Consider the following 24,858-nt stretch of genomic DNA (forward strand, 5'->3'; position numbering starts at 1 on the left):
CTTTAATTGTTTAATTTCCCTCCACCAGGCACAGTTTGTACAATGGCTCCATTTGGTGGAGTCCCATATGATTGCTCCATGGTCAAGCTGAGAAGATTATCTCATGTCTGTTTAATGGGAAACTCAGCCATCTGTTTGTGTGTGTACGTGTAGATGATCTCAGTGCTGTGCTTGCTTCATTTTACAAGCTAATAGCTTCGGCACCACACAATGACCTTGAACCTTCATTTCAGAGTCAAAGACCATGAAATGGCTCGGATACTTTTTCTCTCTTATCGACCAGTAATCACCAAGAATAAAATACATCTTTGCAGTTTTAATACTAATAGTATGACATGTCCTATGAAAAATAATGAGGCCTTGCATAAAATATTAAGAAATAAAAGTGTGTGTGTGAGAGACAGAGAGTGTGTGAAATAATGGTAACACTTTAGTTTTTAGGAACCAATTCTCACTATTATCTAGTTGTTTATTAGCATGCCTAATACTAGCGCATTGGCAGTTTCTTAGTACTTATAAAGTACATTTTAATGACATATTCCGCATGATCATATTTTAGGTTGACCATATTTTCCTACCCATACCTAAACTTAACAACTACCTTACTAACTGAAAATAAGCAGCAATTTTTGGAAGTTTAGTATTTAGTCAGGTATTAGTTAATACTGATTTGTCCCCAAACTAAAGTGTGGCTGAAATTTGCCACATATCTAAGCAATCTACGAATCATTAGTTATCCTTAGGGACAGGATGTCCCCTGCATTCACACATTACTTTCAGATTTAGTTTGGCTATGGTAAGTTGGCATTGCAGTGTTCAAGTCATAAGTTATTTTATGAAATGTGCACAGACAATATTTCCTAGTGTTACCCTAAATAGATTCCACTTCCTGTCGCTCCTTTTATTCTTCAAATCTCAAGCCTACCTTGGAAATACTGCAAACAAATGTGCTCACATGTGAGCATGTTCGTGCACACACACACACACACACACACACACATTTGTTTTTGTGAATTGTGGGGACGTAACAGTTTTCATACTGTACAGACTGTATGCGCTATTGTCCTACACTAACCCTATACCTAAACCTACCTCTTAAAGGAAACTACAGCCATTTTTAGATTTTCAAAAAAGCTCACTCTGCATGATTTATAAGCCTTAAAAAGTGGGGACATGAGACAATGTCCTCATAAGTCACCTGTGTCATTATACAAATTTGTGTTCTCATATGTCACAACAAGCACAGAGACACGCTTTTATTGATTATTATTGATTAATCCACTGGAATCTTATGGATAATTGCCAAGGTAACTGTATGTGTTTCTGTTTTCTTTTCTTTTAGAGCTACAGCTTTCAGGCACCCATTGACTTTCGTTATATCCATCCCTACCTGAAGAAATTAAGTCATATAGATCTGTGATGCCACGGGGATAAAAAATGATGAGAAACTAATGTATGCAAATACTTTAAGTACACGCTCATTGACTTCATTGAAATTTGTGGATTACTATCAAGCGTTTGCTGACGTGAAGGAATATTAGCTTTTAATATCTTTTTGAAATTTGAACTTTATTCCTGGTATGAGGCTTGTCTATATAATGCTATTGTGCTATATAAAGGGAAAGTTCTACACCAAACACAGGAAAATAAAGGCAAACGTTCAATGTCTAAAATAAAGAAAGAAAGAAAAAAAAATTGTGAGGAGGGGGTGATTTCTTATGTCCCTGTATTTGGAACAGTTTTAGCTTAAACCTCCGCTGGCCTCATAAAGCTTGTGATGTTTTCTCAGTGTTCTCTGAGGATAAAGGAGTGAGAGGATTTTTTATTTATATTGTTCAGACATTCCTGGCTTTTAGTCCATTTAGCGCACAGCCATATGTAAGCTCTGCCTGGGAGAGGTGAGAAAAAAGCAAGTTCTTTCTCAGGAAAAAATGAAAGTTTACACATAAAGCCCTCTGGGAGCAGAAAAAGTTAAGACGTTAAGGCTAGCCACTTTAGTAATTCATTATCCCTTAAATCTCAGAACGGCCCACCTGCTAATTAATTTAATGACATTAATATGTCGTTATAAAGGCGAGAAAGCTGTTGGGCAGGAAAGAAATTAGGAGGAAATGGAGAGAGGGGGAAAAAGCAAAAGAATAAAGGAGTAACCTCTGGGGTGTCATGGCTTAAGGCAACCTTTCCTGCAGCCATGCAATCCACGGTGCATGTAATTAGACAGGAGAGGGAGACTTGTATGACTCTTGCATTTAATATCCTGATCTCCGGCTGTGCATATGATGTATGTCAGACTGGTGGAAAGAAAGCGAAATAGAGAGAAAAACGCAACCCTAAATTAAGATTTATTTGAGCATACTAGGGGGTTGGTTGAAATCCATTTATATATTCAATGCCTGATTCTGTGCAAGTTACCCTTGCAGATCATATTAAAATCCAGACCGTGCCACTTTCACTTCATCTGTTCGGGAGACATATCAAGTTTGCCGGCCCGGACCATGCCGAGATGTCTCAAAAGTCATCATCATCTCAATTCAATAAGCCTCTGATTCCCTATCTTGTAGATATCGCTGATGAATAATCGCACGGGCTGTGTGAAACTGTTTGGTCATTCTTCATGTAAGAAACTAAACTTATTAAAGGCGAACCTGTAAAGTAGCTGAAGCATAACAATGGGCTGGGGCTGCACACGTGTGATAGATGCTTGTCTGTGTTTTCATAGATCACGCGGACTTGTGATCGTCTAATGGTTTTGCCTTGCCACGGAACTTTGAGCGGTGTACTCTGCGAATCAATCTGTTGAACCCCTGATGCAATGATTTATCTGCTTTGGGAAAAAATGGTGTCGAGAAACACTTTATTCTCTTGTGTGGAAGCTTATCGACCTGTTGTTTTGTTACAAGCAGCGCTATCACTGGTGGTTTCCTCAACCATTTTGCCGATTTGAATTATACCGCCAACTCAGACTAGTCATGCATCGTTCTACGTAGCATGCTTCGGTTAATTCGTCCATATACTAGCTGATGACCTTCAAAGAATGTGAAGGTCTAAACAAAGATTTGTGGAGATGACTAGCAGCATTTTTTTTTTTGGTAACACTTTCTATGAAGCCTGTATTTATAATGCATTATAAGGGCATTCTTAATGCATTATAATACATGTATAATGTCTTATAAACAACATTATAATATGTTATATCATCTTATAAATAATCATAACAACAGTTACAATACATTATAATACTTACCTATTTGTGCTTATAACTTTTATGAGAACAATGCATTATAACACCAGATGAAGCCTGCATTTATAAGACATCATAAGGGTATTCTTAATGCATTATTATGCATGCATAATGCCTTATAAACAACATTATAATGTGTCGTATCATCTGATAAATAATCATAAAAACAGTTACAATGCATCATAATACTTACCTATTTGTGCCTATAAATATTTAGTGTAACGAAGAGTGTGATGACTTATAACACACAATGAACATATTATGAGTGGTCTTTAACTGCTTAAAGTAAAGTGATGAAAACAAAGTCTTCTTTTAAACATCTAAAAAGCTTTATAACGTGGTATTAATATTTATAAGTGGTCCTTGTCTGCTTTAAGTAAAGTGAGAAATGTTAGGTATTCTTTTAAACATCCATAAGATATCATGAATGGGTTATGACACATTTGCTTTGAACTTAATTTTTTATTAGCTGTGAACATTTATATTGCAGTACATGTAACATAAAATGTGCACAAAAATCAACAAAACAATACTGTATTGTTTAAAATGTAAAGGCTTTCCAGTAAGCTAACTCTACGTAGGTCACACTGAAGTTCACATTAACCTAATAGGAAACACTCAAATAGAAACAAAGTAACAGCTCACCTAAAGGCTAAACAACAGAACTGTAAACTATTTTTCTGACTCTCTGATTTGTCTTATGAGAATATGCAAAGTCACAAAATGCTTAGCTAAGCAAAAGACATGAGTGAAGCCAAACAAATGAACAGGCCACTCTAATGACATAACCCAGGCAGCCCTGTTCACATCTCCTAAAGGAAGTTTCAAAACCTGTCCATTTCTACACAACAGGACAGTTTAAGTTTACAAATAAATCAAGCAATAGGCAACAGATCTCCATCTGCTTTCATTTGAGTAATTTTTTCTTTAATTTCAGTGGTCAGTGCAGAATGACATTTACCAATAAATCTGCTCAGTGTCTCTGTTTTGTCGTTCCACTGGCCCATGGTCTTCAAAACATCAGGTGCAGCCAGATGCAGCTCTGCAATAATTGCAGTTCTTGCAATTGTGTTTCTGTCCACTCCAATAGCATCAAATGCAGCTTTCATGGATTTCACCTTCTTGAAGGCTTCTAGAGTGTCAAGGTATCTGCGAATGATGCCTCTGGTGTTCCTCACTGAATAAAGAGAAATATTATTATATATTGTTACGCTACCAGTTACTTGTCAAAGGCAATTTCCTATAATTCTCAAATTCTCTGCAATATTGGTTAATCTTTATCACAAAACCTAATCTTTTTAGGTATAAGTTTAATCTTCAACAGCTCTTTCGCTGCATTTTATTTATTACTTAATTATATGGTACTGTATCTGCATTCTGAGCAGTTTTGAGGTATTGTGTTTTTGCAGACCTTTGTACATAGAACCTTATATATATATATATATATATATATATATATATATATATAAAGTCCCAAAATGTGCACACAAACACACACACAAAAACCATCATATAATGTAAATAAGTTGTCACAGAATAAGTATATGTGAATAAAGGAATTTTGACGAAAATGTCAGATAGAACCTTATAATTGCAAATGATTGGTTAATTAATGGTCATTTATCCACAATGTAACTTACTGCATGCGTACAGTTGTGTCCAATAGCATCAGCAAGAGGTAGTGCTATTTTTTTGTGCTTGTGTTTTCTCTTCTTCACCTTGACCTCTTCAAGGGAGGAGTCTGAAAGGCTTGAAGACTCATCAGAATCAATGACCTCCTCTGAACTAGAAATGGCAATCCGTGGAGATTTCTTTGATGCTTTTAGGCCTGTGTAAAATAAGTTACGTGTTACATTATATTTGCATCCATGCATGTATATTTTCCTGCTTAGCCAGCTACTATTCAAATTTTAAGTAATTTCAACTCAAATCATTTGGTCTCATTCACTAATAATTGAGAACTTCTCATGAAAAATCTCACAACATGTCACAACATGTGTGTACACAAATTAATTTGTTCTTAACATTCGTCTTATCTTTTTGAATTTGGAGTAATTCAAAAATAAGCAGCTATGTGCAAAAGGTTAGTAATTTGCATAAAGCACACCCAAACCATCTCCATGTTTTTCCACAACGGCTCTCTGTATGACAAAATGTAGCCTATATGATGAAATTTATAATGTATATGATGATATGTAAAATGCCTTAATTTGTTTTATTTGACAATTTTATTATATAATTTTATATGTGGATTGAATATTACAATTAATACTATAAAAGTATTAAAAAATAAAGAATACTTTAATACTTTAATGTTATGTTAAGTAGCAGTAAGCAGCTTCTTAAGATGATTGTAAGGCTGTGCACGGAGTAAATGTTTTTTCGTACATGTGGTTTCAGTTGTTCCTATATTTTATCGTAAAATTACAATAAGTTTTGGTGTGAAAGTTTTGGTGAATCGTGGCGTATTCTTAAAATTGTACATACAAACATTTTACACATAAATCTGTGTGTACATATGCTTAGTGAATGAGACTCAATGTTTTGTGTTCATGTATTATTTAAACAAACAGTCTTGTCATACAATGAAGCAGAGACGATAGGGCAGTTCATGGTAAATGTTTATTAATCAATATTAAAAGAATAAGTACCTGGTTTCTTTTCTTCGTTTTTCTTTATCAGTTCCCTGATAAAGCTATCTTTCTTTACCAACTCTTCTTGGAGGAACTGTTTATCAGTTTTCAGAATCGCAATGGTTTCATCTCTCAGGTCCCCTTTTTCTTTTTCAGCTTGAAGCTGTATTTTAAGTGTTGCAAGCTCATGTGTGTAAGTTGGAGCAGGTGTGTCTGAAAATTGACAAAATGTTACACACCATACAGCTGTTAGTTCTGGCCCTTTAATTAGATTGGCCAAACATTAATTCCAGAATGCAGATATTACATCAATGAAATGATTCAGTTTAATACATTTGCCTGGGTTTATACATCATCTCTGGTTTATACATCCCTGCCTCTGCTGAATTCTTTTTATCCCGGTGGGATAAAAAAATCCCACGAACCAGATCTGAACCAAATGATTCGCGATACACGGTCCGATTGGAACGTTTTTATTAAACTGTGATCACGTTAAATACATATTCCGTCGTATTAAAAACATTTCATACGTTTTCAAAAGCATCCCCTCTGGTTTTTCACAAATCGCACACTGTATATATATATATATATATATATATATATATATATACACATATACATACATACATATATATATATATATATATATATATATATATATATATATATATATATATATATATATATATATTATTTAATATTATTTGACCTTTTTAACTGCATTCAACGTGCTACTGTTTGTACAGTCAGAGTTTAAGGATGGAATACTTCATTACAGGTAATCTGCTCACCGTTTTTCGTTGATGTTGAATCATCACCGGTGATATTGTCAGGGGAATTAACGTTAGTATCTTTCCGCACCCGCTTTCGGCTCATATCTGTCGTAAAATCAATTCTAAATGTTAAAAAAACAAAAACCAAAAACAAAAACGTATGTATATCCATGCCTAAATCTATATGGATAAAAACCTTTTAGCTATTTTACAAACATTATTTGGATTACCCCACTTTATATGGGCCTAGTGAGCGATTTCTACAAATACTAACATTTAACATTTACTTGTATTATGGTGCTTATCTATTGTGCTTAAAGAAACTCACTTAATCAGTCACGATGTTCGATGATTGTCCAGATTTGTCTCGTAGAGTATGACGGGTAATGCCGCTGCGTGCGTAGATTGTGACGTGCCTGCGTCATTCTTCCCGGGTTTTGGAGTGTTCAATTTCGAATCGACTCTGATTCTTTCATGTTTTCAAGGAGCCGATTCAGGTTTAATTTTCTCAATTCTTAAGAAACAACGAGACGCAAGTTAATAGTGTAACTACTGGAAGTATCAATTATTGAAAGTATGCATGAAAACACATCATTGTCATGCATGCCAATGGAATGAATTGCCATCATCTTTTGGAGTGGTCTTGTGATTCCGAAGCGGAAAGCCGATTCTTTTTGAACGGATTTGGAGTGAGCCTGCACCCATGAGTTTCTGGTTGAATTAAAATGTCCAGATTAGTGCAGGAACTTTTGTGTTTAATTCGAAAACCTAACACCCTTTCGCACAAACGAAAAATTGTGTTGTGGATGCAGAAGAAGGGTCTTTTGCACCGGAGAATGCGATGCAAATGCAAAGAAAAAATGAAACTTGAAAAACAGCCACGTCGAGATGGATATCATTGGTAAGTTACATGTTTTTCAAATTGCTAAAATATGTATGCAGACTAGTACTTTTTGGGATATATGGGGGGAAAGATTTGTTAGTATGATTCTGATTTTCACCAGGGTTTGCAGAAGATGCCGAGGAGTTACAACAGTTCGTAAGAATACAATTTTCTACCAGTCCCGCAGATCATTGCAGAACCATGTAGAATTCATCTACAGGTACGTAACTTTCTGCAGTGTGAATTTGCTTTTAAATTGTAACATATTTCGATATCACGTTAGCATGTGCAGGGTTACGATGCATTAGCCAACATGTTAATACTGGAAATGAATAGAAATATTTCATAATTTAGTTGTTATAGCATAAAATGACAAATATTGGGGTAAGATGGCCCTTATTGGGGTATGTTAGCCCCCTACTTGGGACAAGAAACCCCCTGGATAAACTTTACGGAATGTCTAAATGACTTTTGATTTGATTTTTAATTATTATTAATATTTATGTATTTTAAAGGTGTCTTTTAATGTTAAAAAAACAGTCATCGGAAAGGTAAAATTATTATGCACTATGCTAGGTTTCTTTTCATTTATTTTTAACAGATAGTAGTACACATTACTTTTTTCCACCTAGAGGTAAACATACTATACATACTACAGTATATGTAATTAAAATGTCTAAAATCTAAAATCTGTAGTACCTACATACTCAGAATATATCTGATTTAGTTGACAGATAAACAAGAGGAATAAAAAACGGTGTGACAAGTGACATAAGTAGCCTATATATGCTGAGTTTCAGTTAAAGGGGTCATATGATGCAGTTTCAAATTTTTCTTTTCCAATCAGAGGACACCTCGCATTTTTAGAAAGATGAGCTTCAGTAAAATCTACCCGTTTCTGAAAGGTGGGGCTTAGAAAAGTAGCAATAATGTACAGTATGAGGAAAATAATTTATTTGTTTCTTGAACCTTAAACCACATAAGCACATTGCATTACACCAAATACACAAAATAATGTTCTATTTAGCAATGTCATATGAAACCTTAAATTTTTGTGACATACTTAATTTGTTCACAGAAAGGACACTCAAATGTCAAAATTTCTCTGTCAAAAAATAACCATCAAATATGGAATCTTGAGATTCAGACCTTTCTGACAATATGTATTTTGTCAACATTCTGAAGAAATTTTGATTCTAAAAGAAGTGTTCAGGGCCCCTTTCCTTGTTGGGCCCTTAGAATCGTCCTAACCTTCCCCGTTACTGTGCTCCTTGGAGTGCGAATATATGCATCGTTACACTCCTTACACTCCCTATATATATATATATATATATTTACCTTTTTCATTTATTTTCCTCAGTTGTGTAGTTTTCACATTGAAAACTTACATCAGCAAAACATAATTTTAACATTTCTTTTGGTTTTCCCTCAGGTTTTCCCAAGGTCTAAGAATGAGACAGATAGACCTGATGGAGGATGGTGTGGCTTCAAGCAGCAGAACTTTATCTCGAATGACTGCAGTAGTGAGAAAGGTACTGTATAAAGGAATAATGAAATTATGATTACAATAAATTTTTTGGCTTGGCTTTCAGAAAAATTTGACTTCCTTGCAATTTGTCTTGAATTATGATGGTAACAATTAAAATTAAATGCTAGTTTGCCACAAATACCTAGGTTTGTGAAGGCTTTAAATAGAAAGTATGGTCTATCCCAAAACCTAGTGAGCTGCACTGCTTCCACCTACCAACATGCTTTATGACACCGTGTCTACACCAGACGCCATCATTGTCTCATAGCATCACACTGCACCGCAACAGATAAAATAGATAAACAGTCCAGTGTAGACAATATTACAGATTAGAATGGGTCCTATTGTCTTTTGAAGTGTTGCTTTGCATGTTATTAAAGGTCCAGAGGACCTCTTTTTTAAATTAAAGGTTTAAATCATAAAGGAATAACACTTAAGAAAAATATAGTATACCAGATAAAAATATCACTTTATTTACTCATTTATTTACTTATATACTGAACTGAAAATAGCAAAACTAATATGGAAATATGCTTTTGCAAACATAACTTGTATCTCAGTAACTACCCTTATTTGATTCTCTACATACTGTGTGCATGTTGCTAGATGTCAGTTTATGTCCAGCTCAAAATCACTGACTATAAAGTTATATAAAGTTTTGTTCACAGTGCATTCTGGGATTTCCTACCTGAAACAGACATGTAATTTTTTTTTTTTTTACTAAGGTCTGCATACGGGCAGTAAAGAAACTTCGGCACCTAGGACAAATGAAAGTTGGAGGTCATCACTGCTTTGTCCTCATAGATGAGAGCAAATTTTCACATAAGAGAAAGGTGCTGCAAATTCATCAGCAATCAATAAGTCTGTTGTAGTGGCGATTTGCAAGAATATTTAGAGGATTTAGGTTGCAGCAATTTTACAGTTGTACATTTGGACAATGTGTTAAACAATTAGTGTGATCTGACTCAATGAAGATTAGATGTATGTGTGATAAAACTGTGTAGTACTGATTTCTACCATTTGTTTTACAGTACAACCGTGGCAGATTTGGTTCTGCTTGGCGACGCAACAAAAAATGGGTTTTAGGCATACTAGAAGTTGAGCAGACAAGAAGAAAACCCATTCTCAAAGTGGTAAGAAGACGGTCAAAAAATGAACTCTTGCCAAATATTTTGAAGCATGTCCGGAGAGGCTCCAGTATAATTACTGATGAATGGCGAGCTTATCGCAGGGCTTTGACACAGGCAGGCTATGACCATCACACAGTGTGCCACAAGAGGAATTTTGTTGATCCAGTAACAAGAGCACATACACAACATTTGGAGCGTGCCTGGAAGACGTACAAAATGGATATATGGCGCCACCGTGGCAACAGGACAACTAAACTTTTGAAAGAGCACCTCAAGGTCATTGAATGGGAATACTGGCTTGCCAGGAACCATCCCTCACACATTCTTGGCCGCCTTATACATGACATTAGAAAATACAACTTACATGAATGTAGTTAACCAGCCTGTAAAGAAACATAATTTTGTGCACCGCCAACTGTTTATAACTCTTTATATTGGTTAATTAAATGTATGTGGTAAAACCTTGTAATTTTACAGTTTTAATGAATAAAACATGATTTGCATTGGAAACATATTGTTTCTTTGTACTTTTCCACATTACTTTGATGTTACCTTCTTATAATGACTTCATGATATCTTATGGATGTTTATAAGAATACCCAACATTTCTCACTTTACTTAAAGCAGACAAGGACCTCTTATAAATGATAATACCATGTTTATAAAAGTACCTAACTTTTGTCACTTTACTTAAAGCAGACAAGGACTACTTATAAATATTAATACCACGTTTATAAAAGTACCTAACTTTTGTCACTTTACTTAAAGCAGACAAGGACCACTTATAAATATTAATACCACGTTATAAAGCTTTTTAGATGTTTAAAAGAAGACTTTGTTTTCATCACTTTACTTTAAGCAGTTAAAGACCACTCATAATATGTTCATTGTGTGTTATAAGTCATCACACTCTTCGTTAAACTAAATATTTATAGGCACAAATTGGTAAGTATTATGATGCATTGTAACTGTTTTTATGATTATTTATCAGATGATACGACACATTATAATGTTGTTTATAAGGCATTATGCATGCATAATAATGCATTAAGAATACCCTTATGATGTCTTATAAATGCAGGCTTCATCTGGTGTTATAATGCATTGTTCTCATAAAAGTTATAAGCACAAATAGGTAAGTATTATAATGTATTGTAACTGTTGTTATGATTATTTATAAGATGATATAACATATTATAATGTTGTTTATAAGACATTATGCATGTATTATAATGCATTAAGAATGCCCTTATAATGCATTATAAATACAGGCTTCATAGAAAGTGTTACCTTTTTTTTTTTTTTACTCCACTCTTCTTGTTGTGATCTTTGGTTTAAAGCAGACACTGCACACGCTCAACGCGACTTAATGTGGAAATGTGCTACAAAGGCAACCTTCAGCAAGGTTTGATTGAGGTGTTCAAAATCCTATAAAAATAGAGAGAGGGGAAGAGACAGATTGATATGGTTGAAAAGACCACAATGCTTCACATTCCATACACAGCCCCTGACCCGAGGACAGGAATGGAGATAAACTTGCACACACAGTGTTGAGGGGAAAAAAAAAAAAGAAAAAAAAATACTTTGTCCATGATAAGTGACATTGCAGGGGCATAGAATCACTTGGATACACTTGGATATGTTTTTACTCATTGACTGAATTCCTTTTGAAGTCCTTGATTTTTTTCTGGCAAGGTCCTCTGATCAATATAACTAACTGATCATATACCCCAAGCAGTGAAAGTTTTGAATATTTCAACATCCATAATTAATGGTATTCTTGGTTCAAAGAACTCTATACCTGTAAACACAGAAAAAGCTTGCATACACAGCTCGATCCATTAGTGATTTTGTGTTACTTCGTGAAATATCATTACATATTATTACAATGTTTTTTGATTTTATTTTAATATATTTTAAAGTAGAATTTATTGATCTGATTGCAAGGTTAAACTTTGATAATTGACTCACTGAAGTTTAAAATAACAGAAACTATTTGAAATAGATTTTTTTTTTTTTAATAGGAAAACGGTGACCCAAAACAGCCTGGTTACAAACCTTCTTCAAAAAAATATACCCTTGTGTTCAGCAGAACAAGTACTTCATACAGAATTGGAACAGTTTGAGGGTGAGTAAGCGATGGCAGAATTGTAACTTTTGGGTGAACTATTATCTCCTGTAAAACATACTCTCGTCTTGTAGAGTGATGCGGTCGGTCACGTGACACACAAGAGCCAATAGCATTTCCACAACCGATGTGTGATAAATTAGGAGGGTCGTTGTATCCATGTCTTTTGTTTTATTGACAAATGGTAGGTTTAGGGGCGAGGGTTGGGTTACGTGCTCATGATAGTGTAATACAAATAAAACAGCTGTGACAGTTTAAAATAACTCCCCAACACATATGCAATTACGGCAATATTATTACCCAATTTATAATTTAATCATGATGATAAATTTAAATAATTCCTCATTCATCCACCCTTACATTTTTTGACAGCCATTTTTATCCAGAACAACTGTATGCAACACTGCATTCAAGGTATACACTTCATTTGTTCATCATACCTTCCTGGGGATCAAACCCATGACCTTGTTGTTGCTAGTTGCTCTGTTGAGATATAGGAACGTAAGGCTTTTATCCATACACCAAAATCACTGTTTGAGCCATCTTTCAAAGCAATGTATTGTGGTGCAGTTGTCAGAGTTTAGTAAAAATCTGTTGGATGGTTCCTCTCCAAGGAAAACAACCTTAAGAAGACAAAAAGGAGAAATGTTACGCTTCTCTGGGCTGTCTCTTTCAGGTTATATCAAAGACAAAGCAAAATCCAGATTGTACAACAAGAGACTAGTAGGGTGAAATGGCAGTAGTGTGACAAAACTAATATGATTTTTCCTTTGGAAATGGAGAAAGCATGCAGTGAACTGATACCATAAGACTCATCTGTCTGTGAAATAACCATGTTGATAAATGCAACATTCTGTACACAGCAAACGCAGGGGACCCAACATAGAGCCTTGCTGACTGTTTCATGTTCACGGCTTACAGCTCTTAAATTTAACACTGAAATGTGACATTATCTTTTAACAACACACCCACATTCGTACCGAAAGTGTAATCATCATCAAATAGACGCCAGAAAGGGTTTTGATGGAAAACATATTTTAAAATAGCTGTAATATATTGTAACACCAGTGAGACTCGAACGCGTCTGCTTTCGGCCTCGAAATACAAGGATGGTGCGTGTAACATTTTCAATTGTTCATGTGCTCAGAAGAGATGCCTGGCCAGATCTCTTTCAGCAGTACCTCACGGGCAGCGAGTGTGACTAAGTGACAAACCGGCTTCGTTGCGCAGAGGTATTTTGTATTTTTATTTATTTTATTTTTTTGCCTACGTCTCTCCTGCCTTTTTCCCTCTCCCCATTTCAATCCGTTCCTATCTCTGTGAAGAGCGCTGTCACATTTTCTTTCTTTCATTTTCAAATCCCCACATCACATCAGTTATTCTAAACGCCGGTCAGACGAAAGAATGATTTGCTCTCTCTCTTCCCTCTCTCTCTTTCTGCAGTCACAGTTGTCGGTGGTAATCTACTTCTACATCCCCCTCCTCATTCTCTCTGATTGAAAAACCGCGGCACATAAGACATGAAAAGCTCAAAGACTACATTAAGAGCTCACTGCAGTGTGTTTCCTAGTCCCGAACGCTAAATGTCCCTGAGAGAGTATGCAGGCATGTGCAGTCATGGGCCTCTGCTCTGAAGTGCACATCCCTATTAATTGCCATTCATTTTATATTATCTCAGAGCGCGCCAGTGCCACTGGTGAAACTGCGAACGGTCCTCTGAGATGCATTACTGGCGAATCCCCTTCAAAAGCAATTACATTTTACATCTAAGTTTATCTAAGTTAATGCTATTGTGGGTATATTTTGAAACTGCTGAAATGACAAAATTCTCAAACAAGTGAAATCGCTGAAATACCGAAAGCCGCCGTTGCGTAGAGATGAACGGCTTGTGCTGAGAATACAAATATCAGTAACGTTTTTCATATCTCGGCCCTAAGGGAAAGTGTTTTCCCCTGTGAGGTGAGTGGTAGTTCTTAACCTACTTTACCTCCTGCAGAAGGCCATGTGCTGTACACTGTAAGCTCCAGTGGTTCAGTGCGAGGTAGAGGAGGGGCTCCTCTCTGTCAAGATCACGGTCTGGAGAAGTGTGAAGTGTACAAACAATGAAGGGCTGCATGGTGCATATGACTGTCTGAGTAGTGGGCAAGAAAAAAACGAAAAAGTTGAAGAACATAAGCGTTAAAAAGAAGAAGAAAAAAAAAGTGCTTCAAAGTCAGGAAGTAAAGAATACAGGTTTTAGTGTTTAAAATGTTTTTTTTTGTTAATCTCTCTCTCTCTCTCTCTCTCTCTCTCTCTCATACATCAAAGCTACATACAGTATATAATATAATATTTCATCAAAACACAGTAAAAACAGTAATGCTGCAAATTATTATTTAAATTTTGCATATAATCTGAATAGATAATTAAAATCAGATATTTTCAACAGTCCAACCTTCATGCATCATTCCAATATGTGTACAATATATGTATACAATACATGCGTGTGTGTGTATATATATATTTATATCAATATATAATTTATATAATTTATATATATATTTATTTATTTATTTAGTTTTTTTATTATTATTTTAAGCCTTGCTGTCCTCCTAAAATAAAACATTTATTTATTTATTTGTTTGTTTGCTCAATTGACAACAAGCACACATACAGTGACTTTTTAGGCAAGTACACCCATGTAAAGATGAATCTTCAAATGCATCCCTCCTGCAGTGATCTTAACTGAGGAACAGAGAAGGAGGAACATGTTCTGGTTTGAGAACATGTGAGAACAGGCACTGAATCAGAACGTCCACTGAGCAGCTAAGATGTTCCACAGACTGATTCAAACAGTAATATGCTCCCTAAGGTGCGTGTAGCAGGGATCTTAGGCAAGACAAGACATTGAGTCCTTTGACAAAACCTGGAGCAACACCTCTGTCTATTCTGACTTTTCTCGTTCTCACACAAGCATAAAAAGTTAATATTTGTGTCTCTTTAAATGTTTTCATTTATCAACCTCAATTAAAGGGTATGAACTTAATATGCAGTCACTGTAGATCAGTCCAGCCCTGCTGGTCCCGCTATTCACAAGAACAGGTAAATAAGAGCTCATTTAATTGTGTCCCACCTTGACAGGCTTTGAATCACGCGTTATTTTACAATTCAACCTTGCAATTCATCTGATTTCCAGGCCAGGCAATTTACTGTAATTTATTCCACTCTGATACAAATGCTCTTCAAATGCAATCCATGTTTTCCAGAGGTAACACTTAAATTACAGCTTTGATTTGCTCAATAACACAGCAACAAGGCAGTGTGAGGAGAATCAATACACACTTGCTGGCTGCAAATTGAAGACTATTATCGGTTCTCATGAAGCGCTGAGACGTAATGAAGGTATAAAGTTACAAGAAAAACATAAGTCATATTTGCTAGAAGTTAAAAATGAAATAATAAAAAATGAAATCAAGAACTTGATTCAAGCACTTGAGCAAACATTACATTTCTATATGCGTTCAACGCTCACTGCAAAAAACGCTTTTTGTCTTGTTTCCTGACAAAATATTTTACAAATATATATATAAAGAAGGATTTTTCTATACAAGCAAAAATGATTTTCAGAAAAAAACAGCAGAATTCAAAAGATACTTTTGCTTTGAAAATGTTTTTTTTGCAGCGCTTATTCTGGTGACAAACCAATAATATCTGGATATGAATAAGCCACATAAGCTTCTGATGATGAAGCACTTTGGATTGCTTTTTTTTATCATTATAAAAATGACAAAATCCAAACTACAACTTTATTGGACTGATAAGAACAATGGAAGTTTATGAAAAGTTCAAAGACGAGTTACATTTTTGCAGCCATAGTTGCCATGTCTAGACATAATATACCTGTGACAATAAATGTGCTGTTGTGGGTGTACGTATGTCTGTGTTTTTTTTTTCTTTTCCAATTCCTTTTCTTTTGGTAGATGAGTGCCATGCCAGTCAGCAAGACATTAGAAAAAAACCCAAAAAAACAAACATGACTGAATGTCAGTAATTCTTAGCCTACCATTTTCACACAAATATATGTTTAATTAGCTTATCTCACCCCTGTACCACCAAGTGCACATCTTGTTGTCCAACGAAGCCAACTAGAAGTCTCCCTAAAATTCAGTGAGCAACCCCCATCTGCACTCCGATTCAATAATCTGTCACAGAGAGCTACACTCACAGAGACACAGACACTCTTACTCATACACAGACACCTTTCTAGGGATGTGAGTGACAAGCATAGCACTGTCAATCAGCGGTGCACATTTTCCCCCTGATTGCCATCGGGAGAAGGGGAAAAAAAAAGTTTCTCAAACTTGACATGCAGGGAGTAAAACAAAAAGCAAAAAATGAAGAAAGAAAGGAAGGATTAATCAACTACAGGGACCTGGAGAAGATACTGAGAAAGAACAGAAAAGGTCCTGAGAGGTTTGCAAATCAAAAGTGCCGAAAAGATTGGGGAAAAAACCAACATGTACTTTCCAGAAGAATGGCTCTTCTACCCCAGTGGAACAAAGGTGTCATCTGTCTGTATGAAAAGAAAAAAAAAAAAGTGTTTCTTTAATGTGCTTACCATGTAAATCAACCATTTTAATTGTCACATTTTTAGAAAGCTGTTTCAATCATCAGGCACTGTGCACAACCTAATATAATCAAATTATGTCTTCAATCTGTTTTAAACCAGACGAACACAGAGAATACTAATTAAAAAAAACGATCTACCATAATTTTAGCCTGTCCTTCAACAAAAAAACGATGCAAGCACCTTATTATGACCTGTATTTACGTTTTAAAGTTAAAGTGTGTAATATTTAAGAGGATCTACTGGAAGAAATGCAGTACAACATATGTAACTTTGTTTTCAGAGATGTACAAAGGCATTACCCAATGAACTTTTCATATCTGCATATCAGGTCCGCTTACATGGAAGTCACCATCAGTTTGTACAGTAACCGTCACGATACAATAATATAAATGCAGTAAAATGTTGATTTATTGGATATATTGATGGACGTTTTCACATTTTCCTACTAAAGTTTATTCTAAAAAATTATTCAAGAACAACTTATACAACACGTACGCAATAACCATGTAGGCTACACCCAGGGCCCTATAAAAATGTATAAAGAACCCCCACATATATATATATTATATATAATTAGATATGTTATTTACAGGGTCAGTGAAAATTGATAATACAGTATAATTACAGGTTCAGTTACATAGATAGATATTAGAGGTCCAAACAACAATCACCTGATCTATCCTAATATAAACTGTGATTAGTGTCTCATCTTGTGTTTGGAGTCACGGCACATTTGGTACTGCTTGAAGACACTGTGAATCATGCTCGTTAGAGAGCACACGGATACGTTTGCTGAGTGTGACGATTGGTTTTTTGCGGAAAGCAATTGGTGCTGGTTTTGGCGTGTATTAAGCAAATTGCCAAACTTGTGCAAGCTGGCGCTCATTTTAGAAGACTCCAAAGTCACTAACAGAAGAACGAGTTTGAGAACAAGCTCATGTGCATATGTACGTGTTGTGAATTAGGCGGAAAGTTTTTGTGAGAAGTTAAATTGTGCGTATAAATATGAGAGACCCATTCCTTGCAGATTATCTTCGTTCAAATCTCAAACATACACAAACTACAAGATTTCAACTATGTGGCTCATCACGCACTACAAGATAGATTATCATGCCAGAGGGAGCGCCTCAAGTGATCTCATGCAGGAGACTGTCATTGATATATTTTAGTGGTGTTTACATTATAGCTACCATGTTAGCGGCTTTCTGTACTCACCGGGTACATTCAAGACTGGTGATTTCACTCCAGCACTTTACAGTTGTGATACATTTATGACACATTATTCAGCCAGTCCTACTACAAAACTCCATCTCCACTATCCAACTGAGCCATTACAGCAGCTGTTTAGCGGTCACACATTGGCTATTTAGAAAGTAATGGCATACATGGCATACACTCTGATGGTTGCATCATTTACTGACTCGCAAGATGTTCTAATTTATGTATGCACATAATTTGCATGCAAGATTCTTAAACATGAGAAATTGAGATTAAATGTTGCAATAAATGATCCACGCTTCAAACTAAAAATAGAGATAAAGCTTGTTTATGTTTACACATTTAATAAACTCAAGTTATCCTTGCAGCCATGACTATTATGTTTCGATAAAAAAAATATCTTTTCCAGTAAGTTCAAACTGATTTTTACATTTTATGGCCATTTTTACCTTTATAAAGCCATTTTTTCTTAAAGTGTCCATTGTATTTTGAGTCAATGAATTATAATAAGACTTTGGGCTGTTACTAAGCCAATGAAATCAACATAGAATCTGTATCTGAAGACATGAATGCATTAAACTCAAATCACAAATGCATAGCTCTTGACATATTAAACATAAAACATTAAACCAGTGGTTCCCAACCTTTTCTTGTTTGAGGCACCCTTGGAAAGCCTTTCAAAAGTTCCCGGCACCCTTATAAGGAAATAGATATTTAAAATCTCTGTAGCTTTTTATTATTATTTATTTATTTGTTTCATTTCGAGAGTTTGCATGCAACAACGCCTTATACCTAGTCCTAGATGATATGAGAATACTGTTTACACCAGTGGTTCCCAACCTTTTCTTGTTTGAGGCACCCTTGGAATTTTTTCCCCGAAATTTTGGCGGCACCCTCAAAAGATCTCACGGCACCCCCTTAGTGCATGGCACACCGGTTGGGAACCACTGCATTAAACACTGATATTTGAATTGATTGAAACATGAAAAAATCTGGGGAATTTTTTTTTATTAAAACTCAGCCAGTCAAGCCCAGGCCCCGACAGAGCCATTCTCGCTCAGTGAGAAGACGCTACACCTTCAAAAAAATGCAGGGACCCTGGCCCAAAAGTAGTGCTGGACCCTCCACTGCCATGTCAGAAAGAGCGAGGGGCCAAGTCCTGCTGCAGCCGGACCACCCATAAACTGCTTCGCAGTTTTTTTCCTCTTAGAGTATAGATTTGGGGTGTACTCTAAACATTTGCTGCAAAACATGGGTCCATACAAGCACCCACGCATGACGCTGTTATATTGCAGACATTAAAAAACAGACAAGTAGTTTTAGTTCATTCTCCCACAAGCTCAGTGTCCCTGTTCAACAACCAAACGCTCAAACTCATACAACCCCTGTCCTGCCGGGCCAAGGTGTGGCAAGCCATCCCTGATGTGTTAGAATGGGTTTTGGGAATAATAAAGCATGGTTACTCCCTCCAATTTATGAGAGGACCCACGTGCTTCATCAGAGCACTTCAATGAAATACAGCTCAGCTGATGTTCTACTCAGGTCCTTATGAATTGGTCATTCAGAATGATCACATTGATCCTCTTGCAAATACAGCTAGATGACTGACTCTTTTTGCTGCACCTAAAAAACATCTAGATAGCTCCCGAACACTGGCTCTTTTGAAATGCTCCCAATGGATGCAACAAAGAGTCCCTCTGAGACTGGTCAGCAGGAGAAAAGTGATCTCAACAGATGCTTCAAACAAAGGTTGGGGCGCTCTGTGTGAGGGAGCACCTGCAGCCAGTCTTTGGTAGGCGCTAGAGAGCAGCCTCCACATCAACTGCCTCGAAATGATAGCAGTATGGTGGGCCTCCAGAACCTTTCAGCCAGACATAAGGGGACACCACATTCTAGTCCGCTCTGACAGCATGACGGTGGTGTCACACATAAAACCATCAGGGAGGTCGAGGGTCAGAATCCCCTGAGATAAGTGGACACTTCATACCTGCGGTGGTTCAGATGATTTGGAGAGTCTTCAGTGAGGCAGAGATAGATTACCTCAGAAGACAATACCCGCTGCCCATTCTTTTTCTCAAAGGAAATGGATGCACTGGCCCAAGAACAGCCCAACCTCCTACTTTATGTTTTTCTCACGATTGTTCTGATCCATCAAATCATCAGACAAGTCAGGGACGAACAACACAGGTTTCTCCTGATAGCCCGTTTTGGCAGGACCAACAGGGTTTAGCAGAGTTGCATCCGATGCTTATGACAACTCTGTACCCCATTCCCGCCATGACACAATCTCAAGTTAAGGGCACAATATGGCACCCCAAGCTAGATGACTCCCCGAGTGAGTCCTAAACACTATTGCTGAGGCTAGAGCCTGTCAACAAGACATGTCTATGCCCTGAAATTGTCTGGGGTTTTTTTTCCACTCGGTGTTCAAAACAAAACAAAAATTTGTAACTACAGTACATCAGCACATAGATTGCCTCAAACTGAATACATGCAACAAAACTCAAATAATTAATACAATTCTAAGATCTAAGAGTAAGAGTAAGTTATTTATTTTTTATTTATTTCAGCAGTACTACCAACAATATGGAATGTGCGCATGAAACATACATTCTCTACCAGTACAATATGAAATGGCTGTGCTGCTAAAGAAATGTTAAAAACAGACAAATAGACACCACATTGTCCACTATAGTGAATACAAGTAATTTCCAGATTAGTTTAATATTCTTGCTTCATTGCTGAATGGTAAGTGTTACAAAGCATCCTTTATTCTAAGACGAGAAACAACGTGTAGTGTGACAAGATGAAAAAAATGGTGAAAGGAGCAAATGGAAACGCAAAGATTTTAAAGTTGCAATTGGGAAAAAGAAGACAATTGTAAAATGGAAGACAGAACAGCGATCGAGAAGGAGAGGTAACGTAAGGGCCAGAGACAGCCAGAACAAGAGTCGTGGCGAACGATATTTCCATGATAAATTGTGCTGTGTGTGAGGGATTTTATGACACTGCTTCTGTAGATATGTCACATGCTCATTATTGTGTTCCAGGTGCCCCAGTCCTTCCATGCTATCCATTAACTGTTATGGAAAAGAGAAAAGACTATGAGTAGGATAGAGTGAAGAACCAACTTGCATACCTGCTAATGAGGAGCTGAGTGAGCGCGCTGGAAGCATGTCAAAATGTGACCAAGAAGACACATTGGTACAAATACCCGAGACATTACCAAGTGGGTCCCCGTAAAGTGGACATGTGCTTGCTGAAATATCCTTTTAAATGCATCGCATTGCTGTACTGACCTTTTAAGACAACCTGTCTCAACACGCATTCAATCAGTAATCACAGCTCTAGAGCTTCTTTGTGTGAAAAATTGTCTCCTACAGTTGCGTGTGTGAAGGGGAAGAATCAGAGCATATTAGCACATTCACACAAAGAGGCTGAGAACTATAACACTCGGTGAGGAGCCAAAGATGTATTTGCATTTGCGCCGCTCCAGAGGAATTTGAATTCGAGAGGCTTTTCGGCTGTGGAGAGGCCCAAATTAAATAACAGAGAAGGACCATTAAAGGTTTACTTCAATCTAGCCAATTTCTCCAGATAATCTCAGTTTCAATCATAACAAACAGCGAGAGATCTAAATAAATATTTGACGAAAATGAGTTACGCCACCAAATGATGCTTGTGAACAAACAGGCTCAATTTGAGAGAGCAGGCAGAATATTTAGCTAATTCATTATCCTCAACATCTGTCAGGGAGGTCTGGAATATGAGATCAAAAATCACACCGACAAACTGCTCTCAGCGCTCTGCCCTGAACACAGCGATTTACATAGCGCTGCTCGGTCCCACCATATGGAGTTTGCAGTTTAATGTTAATGTGATGAGGTACACATTTTTTAACCTTAAAATACAACTAAAGCACAAATCATTTCTGCTGTATATCACCAACACCATGTTGCTTTCGCTGCTGCTCATAGGTCAACAAACTGATTTTCTGGTTGTAAATGAGGATTAATATACAAACAAATAGACATGTCCAAGATGTCTCTGGCTTTATTAAGTGACAATTTAATGAGTTCAGCAGGTCATCAAAATGTTGTTTATTTTCCAAGGACCGGACATGCAGTCATAGCAATTATAAGGATATTGCCAGTGAATCAGATCGTGAGAGATGTCTGCCCCGAGGTGAACTGTCCAACAGGCTGAAAAACAGGAAGCCAACAATTAAGAGCTTTTTACAGTGAAAGCACATCTCTCTTCGGCTCCCTATCTCTCCATTCTGCTTTCTGCTGGTGCAATTTTCTAAATTAGAGTAAAAATAGATAACACAAGAAGACTAAAATGCATGTGCAATCAGAATTTCCTAGGTGGTTTAAAAAAAAAAAAAAAAAAAAAAAAAAAAAAATATATATATATATATATATATATATATATATATATATATATATATATATATATATATATATATATATATATAGGTAACAACAAGCAAATAGCAGCAAATAGCAACACAAAAAGTGTTTCATAAATACAAGTAATATGCCGCATGTATTAAAGGAAATCTAAAATTAACAGAATAGTGTAAACAGACACTGCTTTGCAATTAATTTTAACTTTCACATTATCTGATCGCGCTATTGAAAAAAAAAATAAATAATAATAATAATAATAATAATAAACTAAAATCTAATTGTTGATGTATTGGTCAGATATCAAGAAGTCATTCTGTCACAGTGTCTGCATTAAAAGAACTAATGAGTAGAGCACTTTCATACATTATTAAATACTGTCTATGAGTAAAGGTATGGAAGAAAGGCTTTCTCTCAGCTCGGGATGATGGTGACAGTTACATTAAAATCGGTGCACGCAATTTATCATAGTTCCTTATGCTTTGCCACAGATGACAGATTTCTTACACACATAATGTTCTGTACCAAAAGATTGTAACTCATCTCTGGGAACCGTATTTTTTTTCCAGTATTAAAATGCCAGCTAAATATACATAGGCGCCTATCGTTCCAAATGGTGTCATTTACAAAAATGACCCATTTGACAGCATCATTGGCTCAGTCGGATGACTGTCTCTCCTAAACAGATGGTGGGAGTGTTTGGGAAACCTGTTTGAAACTTTATTGTTTCTGCAATTGTGTCGTGGTACTGAAATTACATCTTGCAGCCAGGCACAATTCTAGGGGGGTGCTTGAGGTGCTAAGCATCCTCAAACGGATGTAAGAGCACTCTGAGTTGCTAATGCGCAAACACACACACACACACACACACACTATATCTCACACCCTGCTGCCTTCTGATCCAGCATAAAGCTGTCTGTTACCTGCTAATCAGTGTCCTTGTGTGAATTGTTCATGGGATAAAACATTCGCAATAGATACATTTTTTAAGTAATATTTTTTAAGGTGTCCTTGTTACAGTTAAAGAGGTCATATGATAATGCTAAAATGAACATTATTTTGTAAATGTGGTATAATGCAATGCTTTTATGCAGTTTAAGTTTCAAAACACATTTTATTTTCCACATACTGTATATTATTGTATAGTTTGGTTACGCAGTAAAAACTCATAAAACACTAAATTACACACTCTGATTCACTCAATGATTCATTCATTCACTCATACGATCATCCCCAAAAATGTGTGTGAGAGTGTATGACTGTGTGTGGCTCATTGACATGCCTGGCTGTGCTGTGTGTGTGTGTGTGTGTGTGTGTGCGCTGGTCCTAAGGGTTCTGTAGCTGCTGCTAGTGAAGCGGTTAAGGGGTATTAAACACTGGGCCCCACGGGCTCTCTGCTCTCCTCTACTCCACAGCGCCTTGATGATGCACAACATTAGACGTCTCCTCTGAGACCACAGTATGCTCTCTAATCCCAGGGACATGCTAGCATGTCTACTGTTTCTAAAAATTTTCCTCCCCCAGTTTCTTTTCTACTCACCTCACAATACACCTGCAAACGCATGTTCGCATCTCAACTTCAGCCACAGAATGACGCGGCGTCCATGTGTTGCCTTTCAGACAGTTTTTCTGGGAAAAATCTGGTCATTTTAATAGGAATACGAGCGAGCAGGAATTTTGTGAGAGGACAAAGATTTCCCCAGGCAGATTTCACAATGGGTACTGCTTGGCCAGTGTTGACCAACAGAAAGCTGTTTGGTTTGAAATATGACTTCTGCATGATCTGTAAGTGGACTACTTTTTGTTGCATAAATTGTATTTGACAAAAATGCATGTATTTAAATATTTCACTCATTTTATATTTCATCAGTATGTATTTTATAGTTTATTCTTTACAGTATTAATAAATATTTTACAGTAATTATAAATAAAAATATAATATAAATATAAAATATTATAATATATTCTATTATATTATATTATAATATATTCTATTATATTATATAATAATATATTCTATCTATTCTATTCTATTCTATTATATTATATAAAAAATATATGTAAAATATATATTGTATGTGTGAGAGTACTGGGCTGGGTTTGTTTTGCTGACTTGGTGAGATAAAGTTCATACATTACTACACTATTGACAACAGCTAACTTTTTGTTGGTGAAATGGCACTGTATTTTTAAATTTAATTTTATTCATTTTTTATGTAACAAAAAAATTCAAATAATGCTGACAAAAGTAACACTGGAAAAAAAGGAAGAAAAAAAATAACACCTTTGTGGTCTACATGTTTTCT

At 36.1% G+C, this 24,858-nt stretch overlaps 1 protein-coding gene across 1 annotated transcript; it reads left to right on the forward strand.

Annotated features, from left to right (window-relative positions):
- Window positions 1-7,535: 7,535 nt before the first annotated feature.
- LOC122348282 lies at window positions 7,536-11,400 on the forward strand. The gene is made up of 4 exons (XM_043243599.1): window positions 7,536-7,750; window positions 8,963-9,062; window positions 9,784-9,891; window positions 10,090-11,400. The coding sequence occupies exons 1-4, from the start codon at window positions 7,536-7,538 to the stop codon at window positions 10,564-10,566; spliced, it is 900 nt and encodes a 299-aa protein (XP_043099534.1). The 3' UTR covers window positions 10,567-11,400.
- Window positions 11,401-24,858: the final 13,458 nt, after the last annotated feature.

This window comes from Puntigrus tetrazona, chromosome 7 (genome assembly GCF_018831695.1).
Source record: "Puntigrus tetrazona isolate hp1 chromosome 7, ASM1883169v1, whole genome shotgun sequence".
Classification (NCBI taxonomy): domain Eukaryota; kingdom Metazoa; phylum Chordata; class Actinopteri; order Cypriniformes; family Cyprinidae; genus Puntigrus; species Puntigrus tetrazona.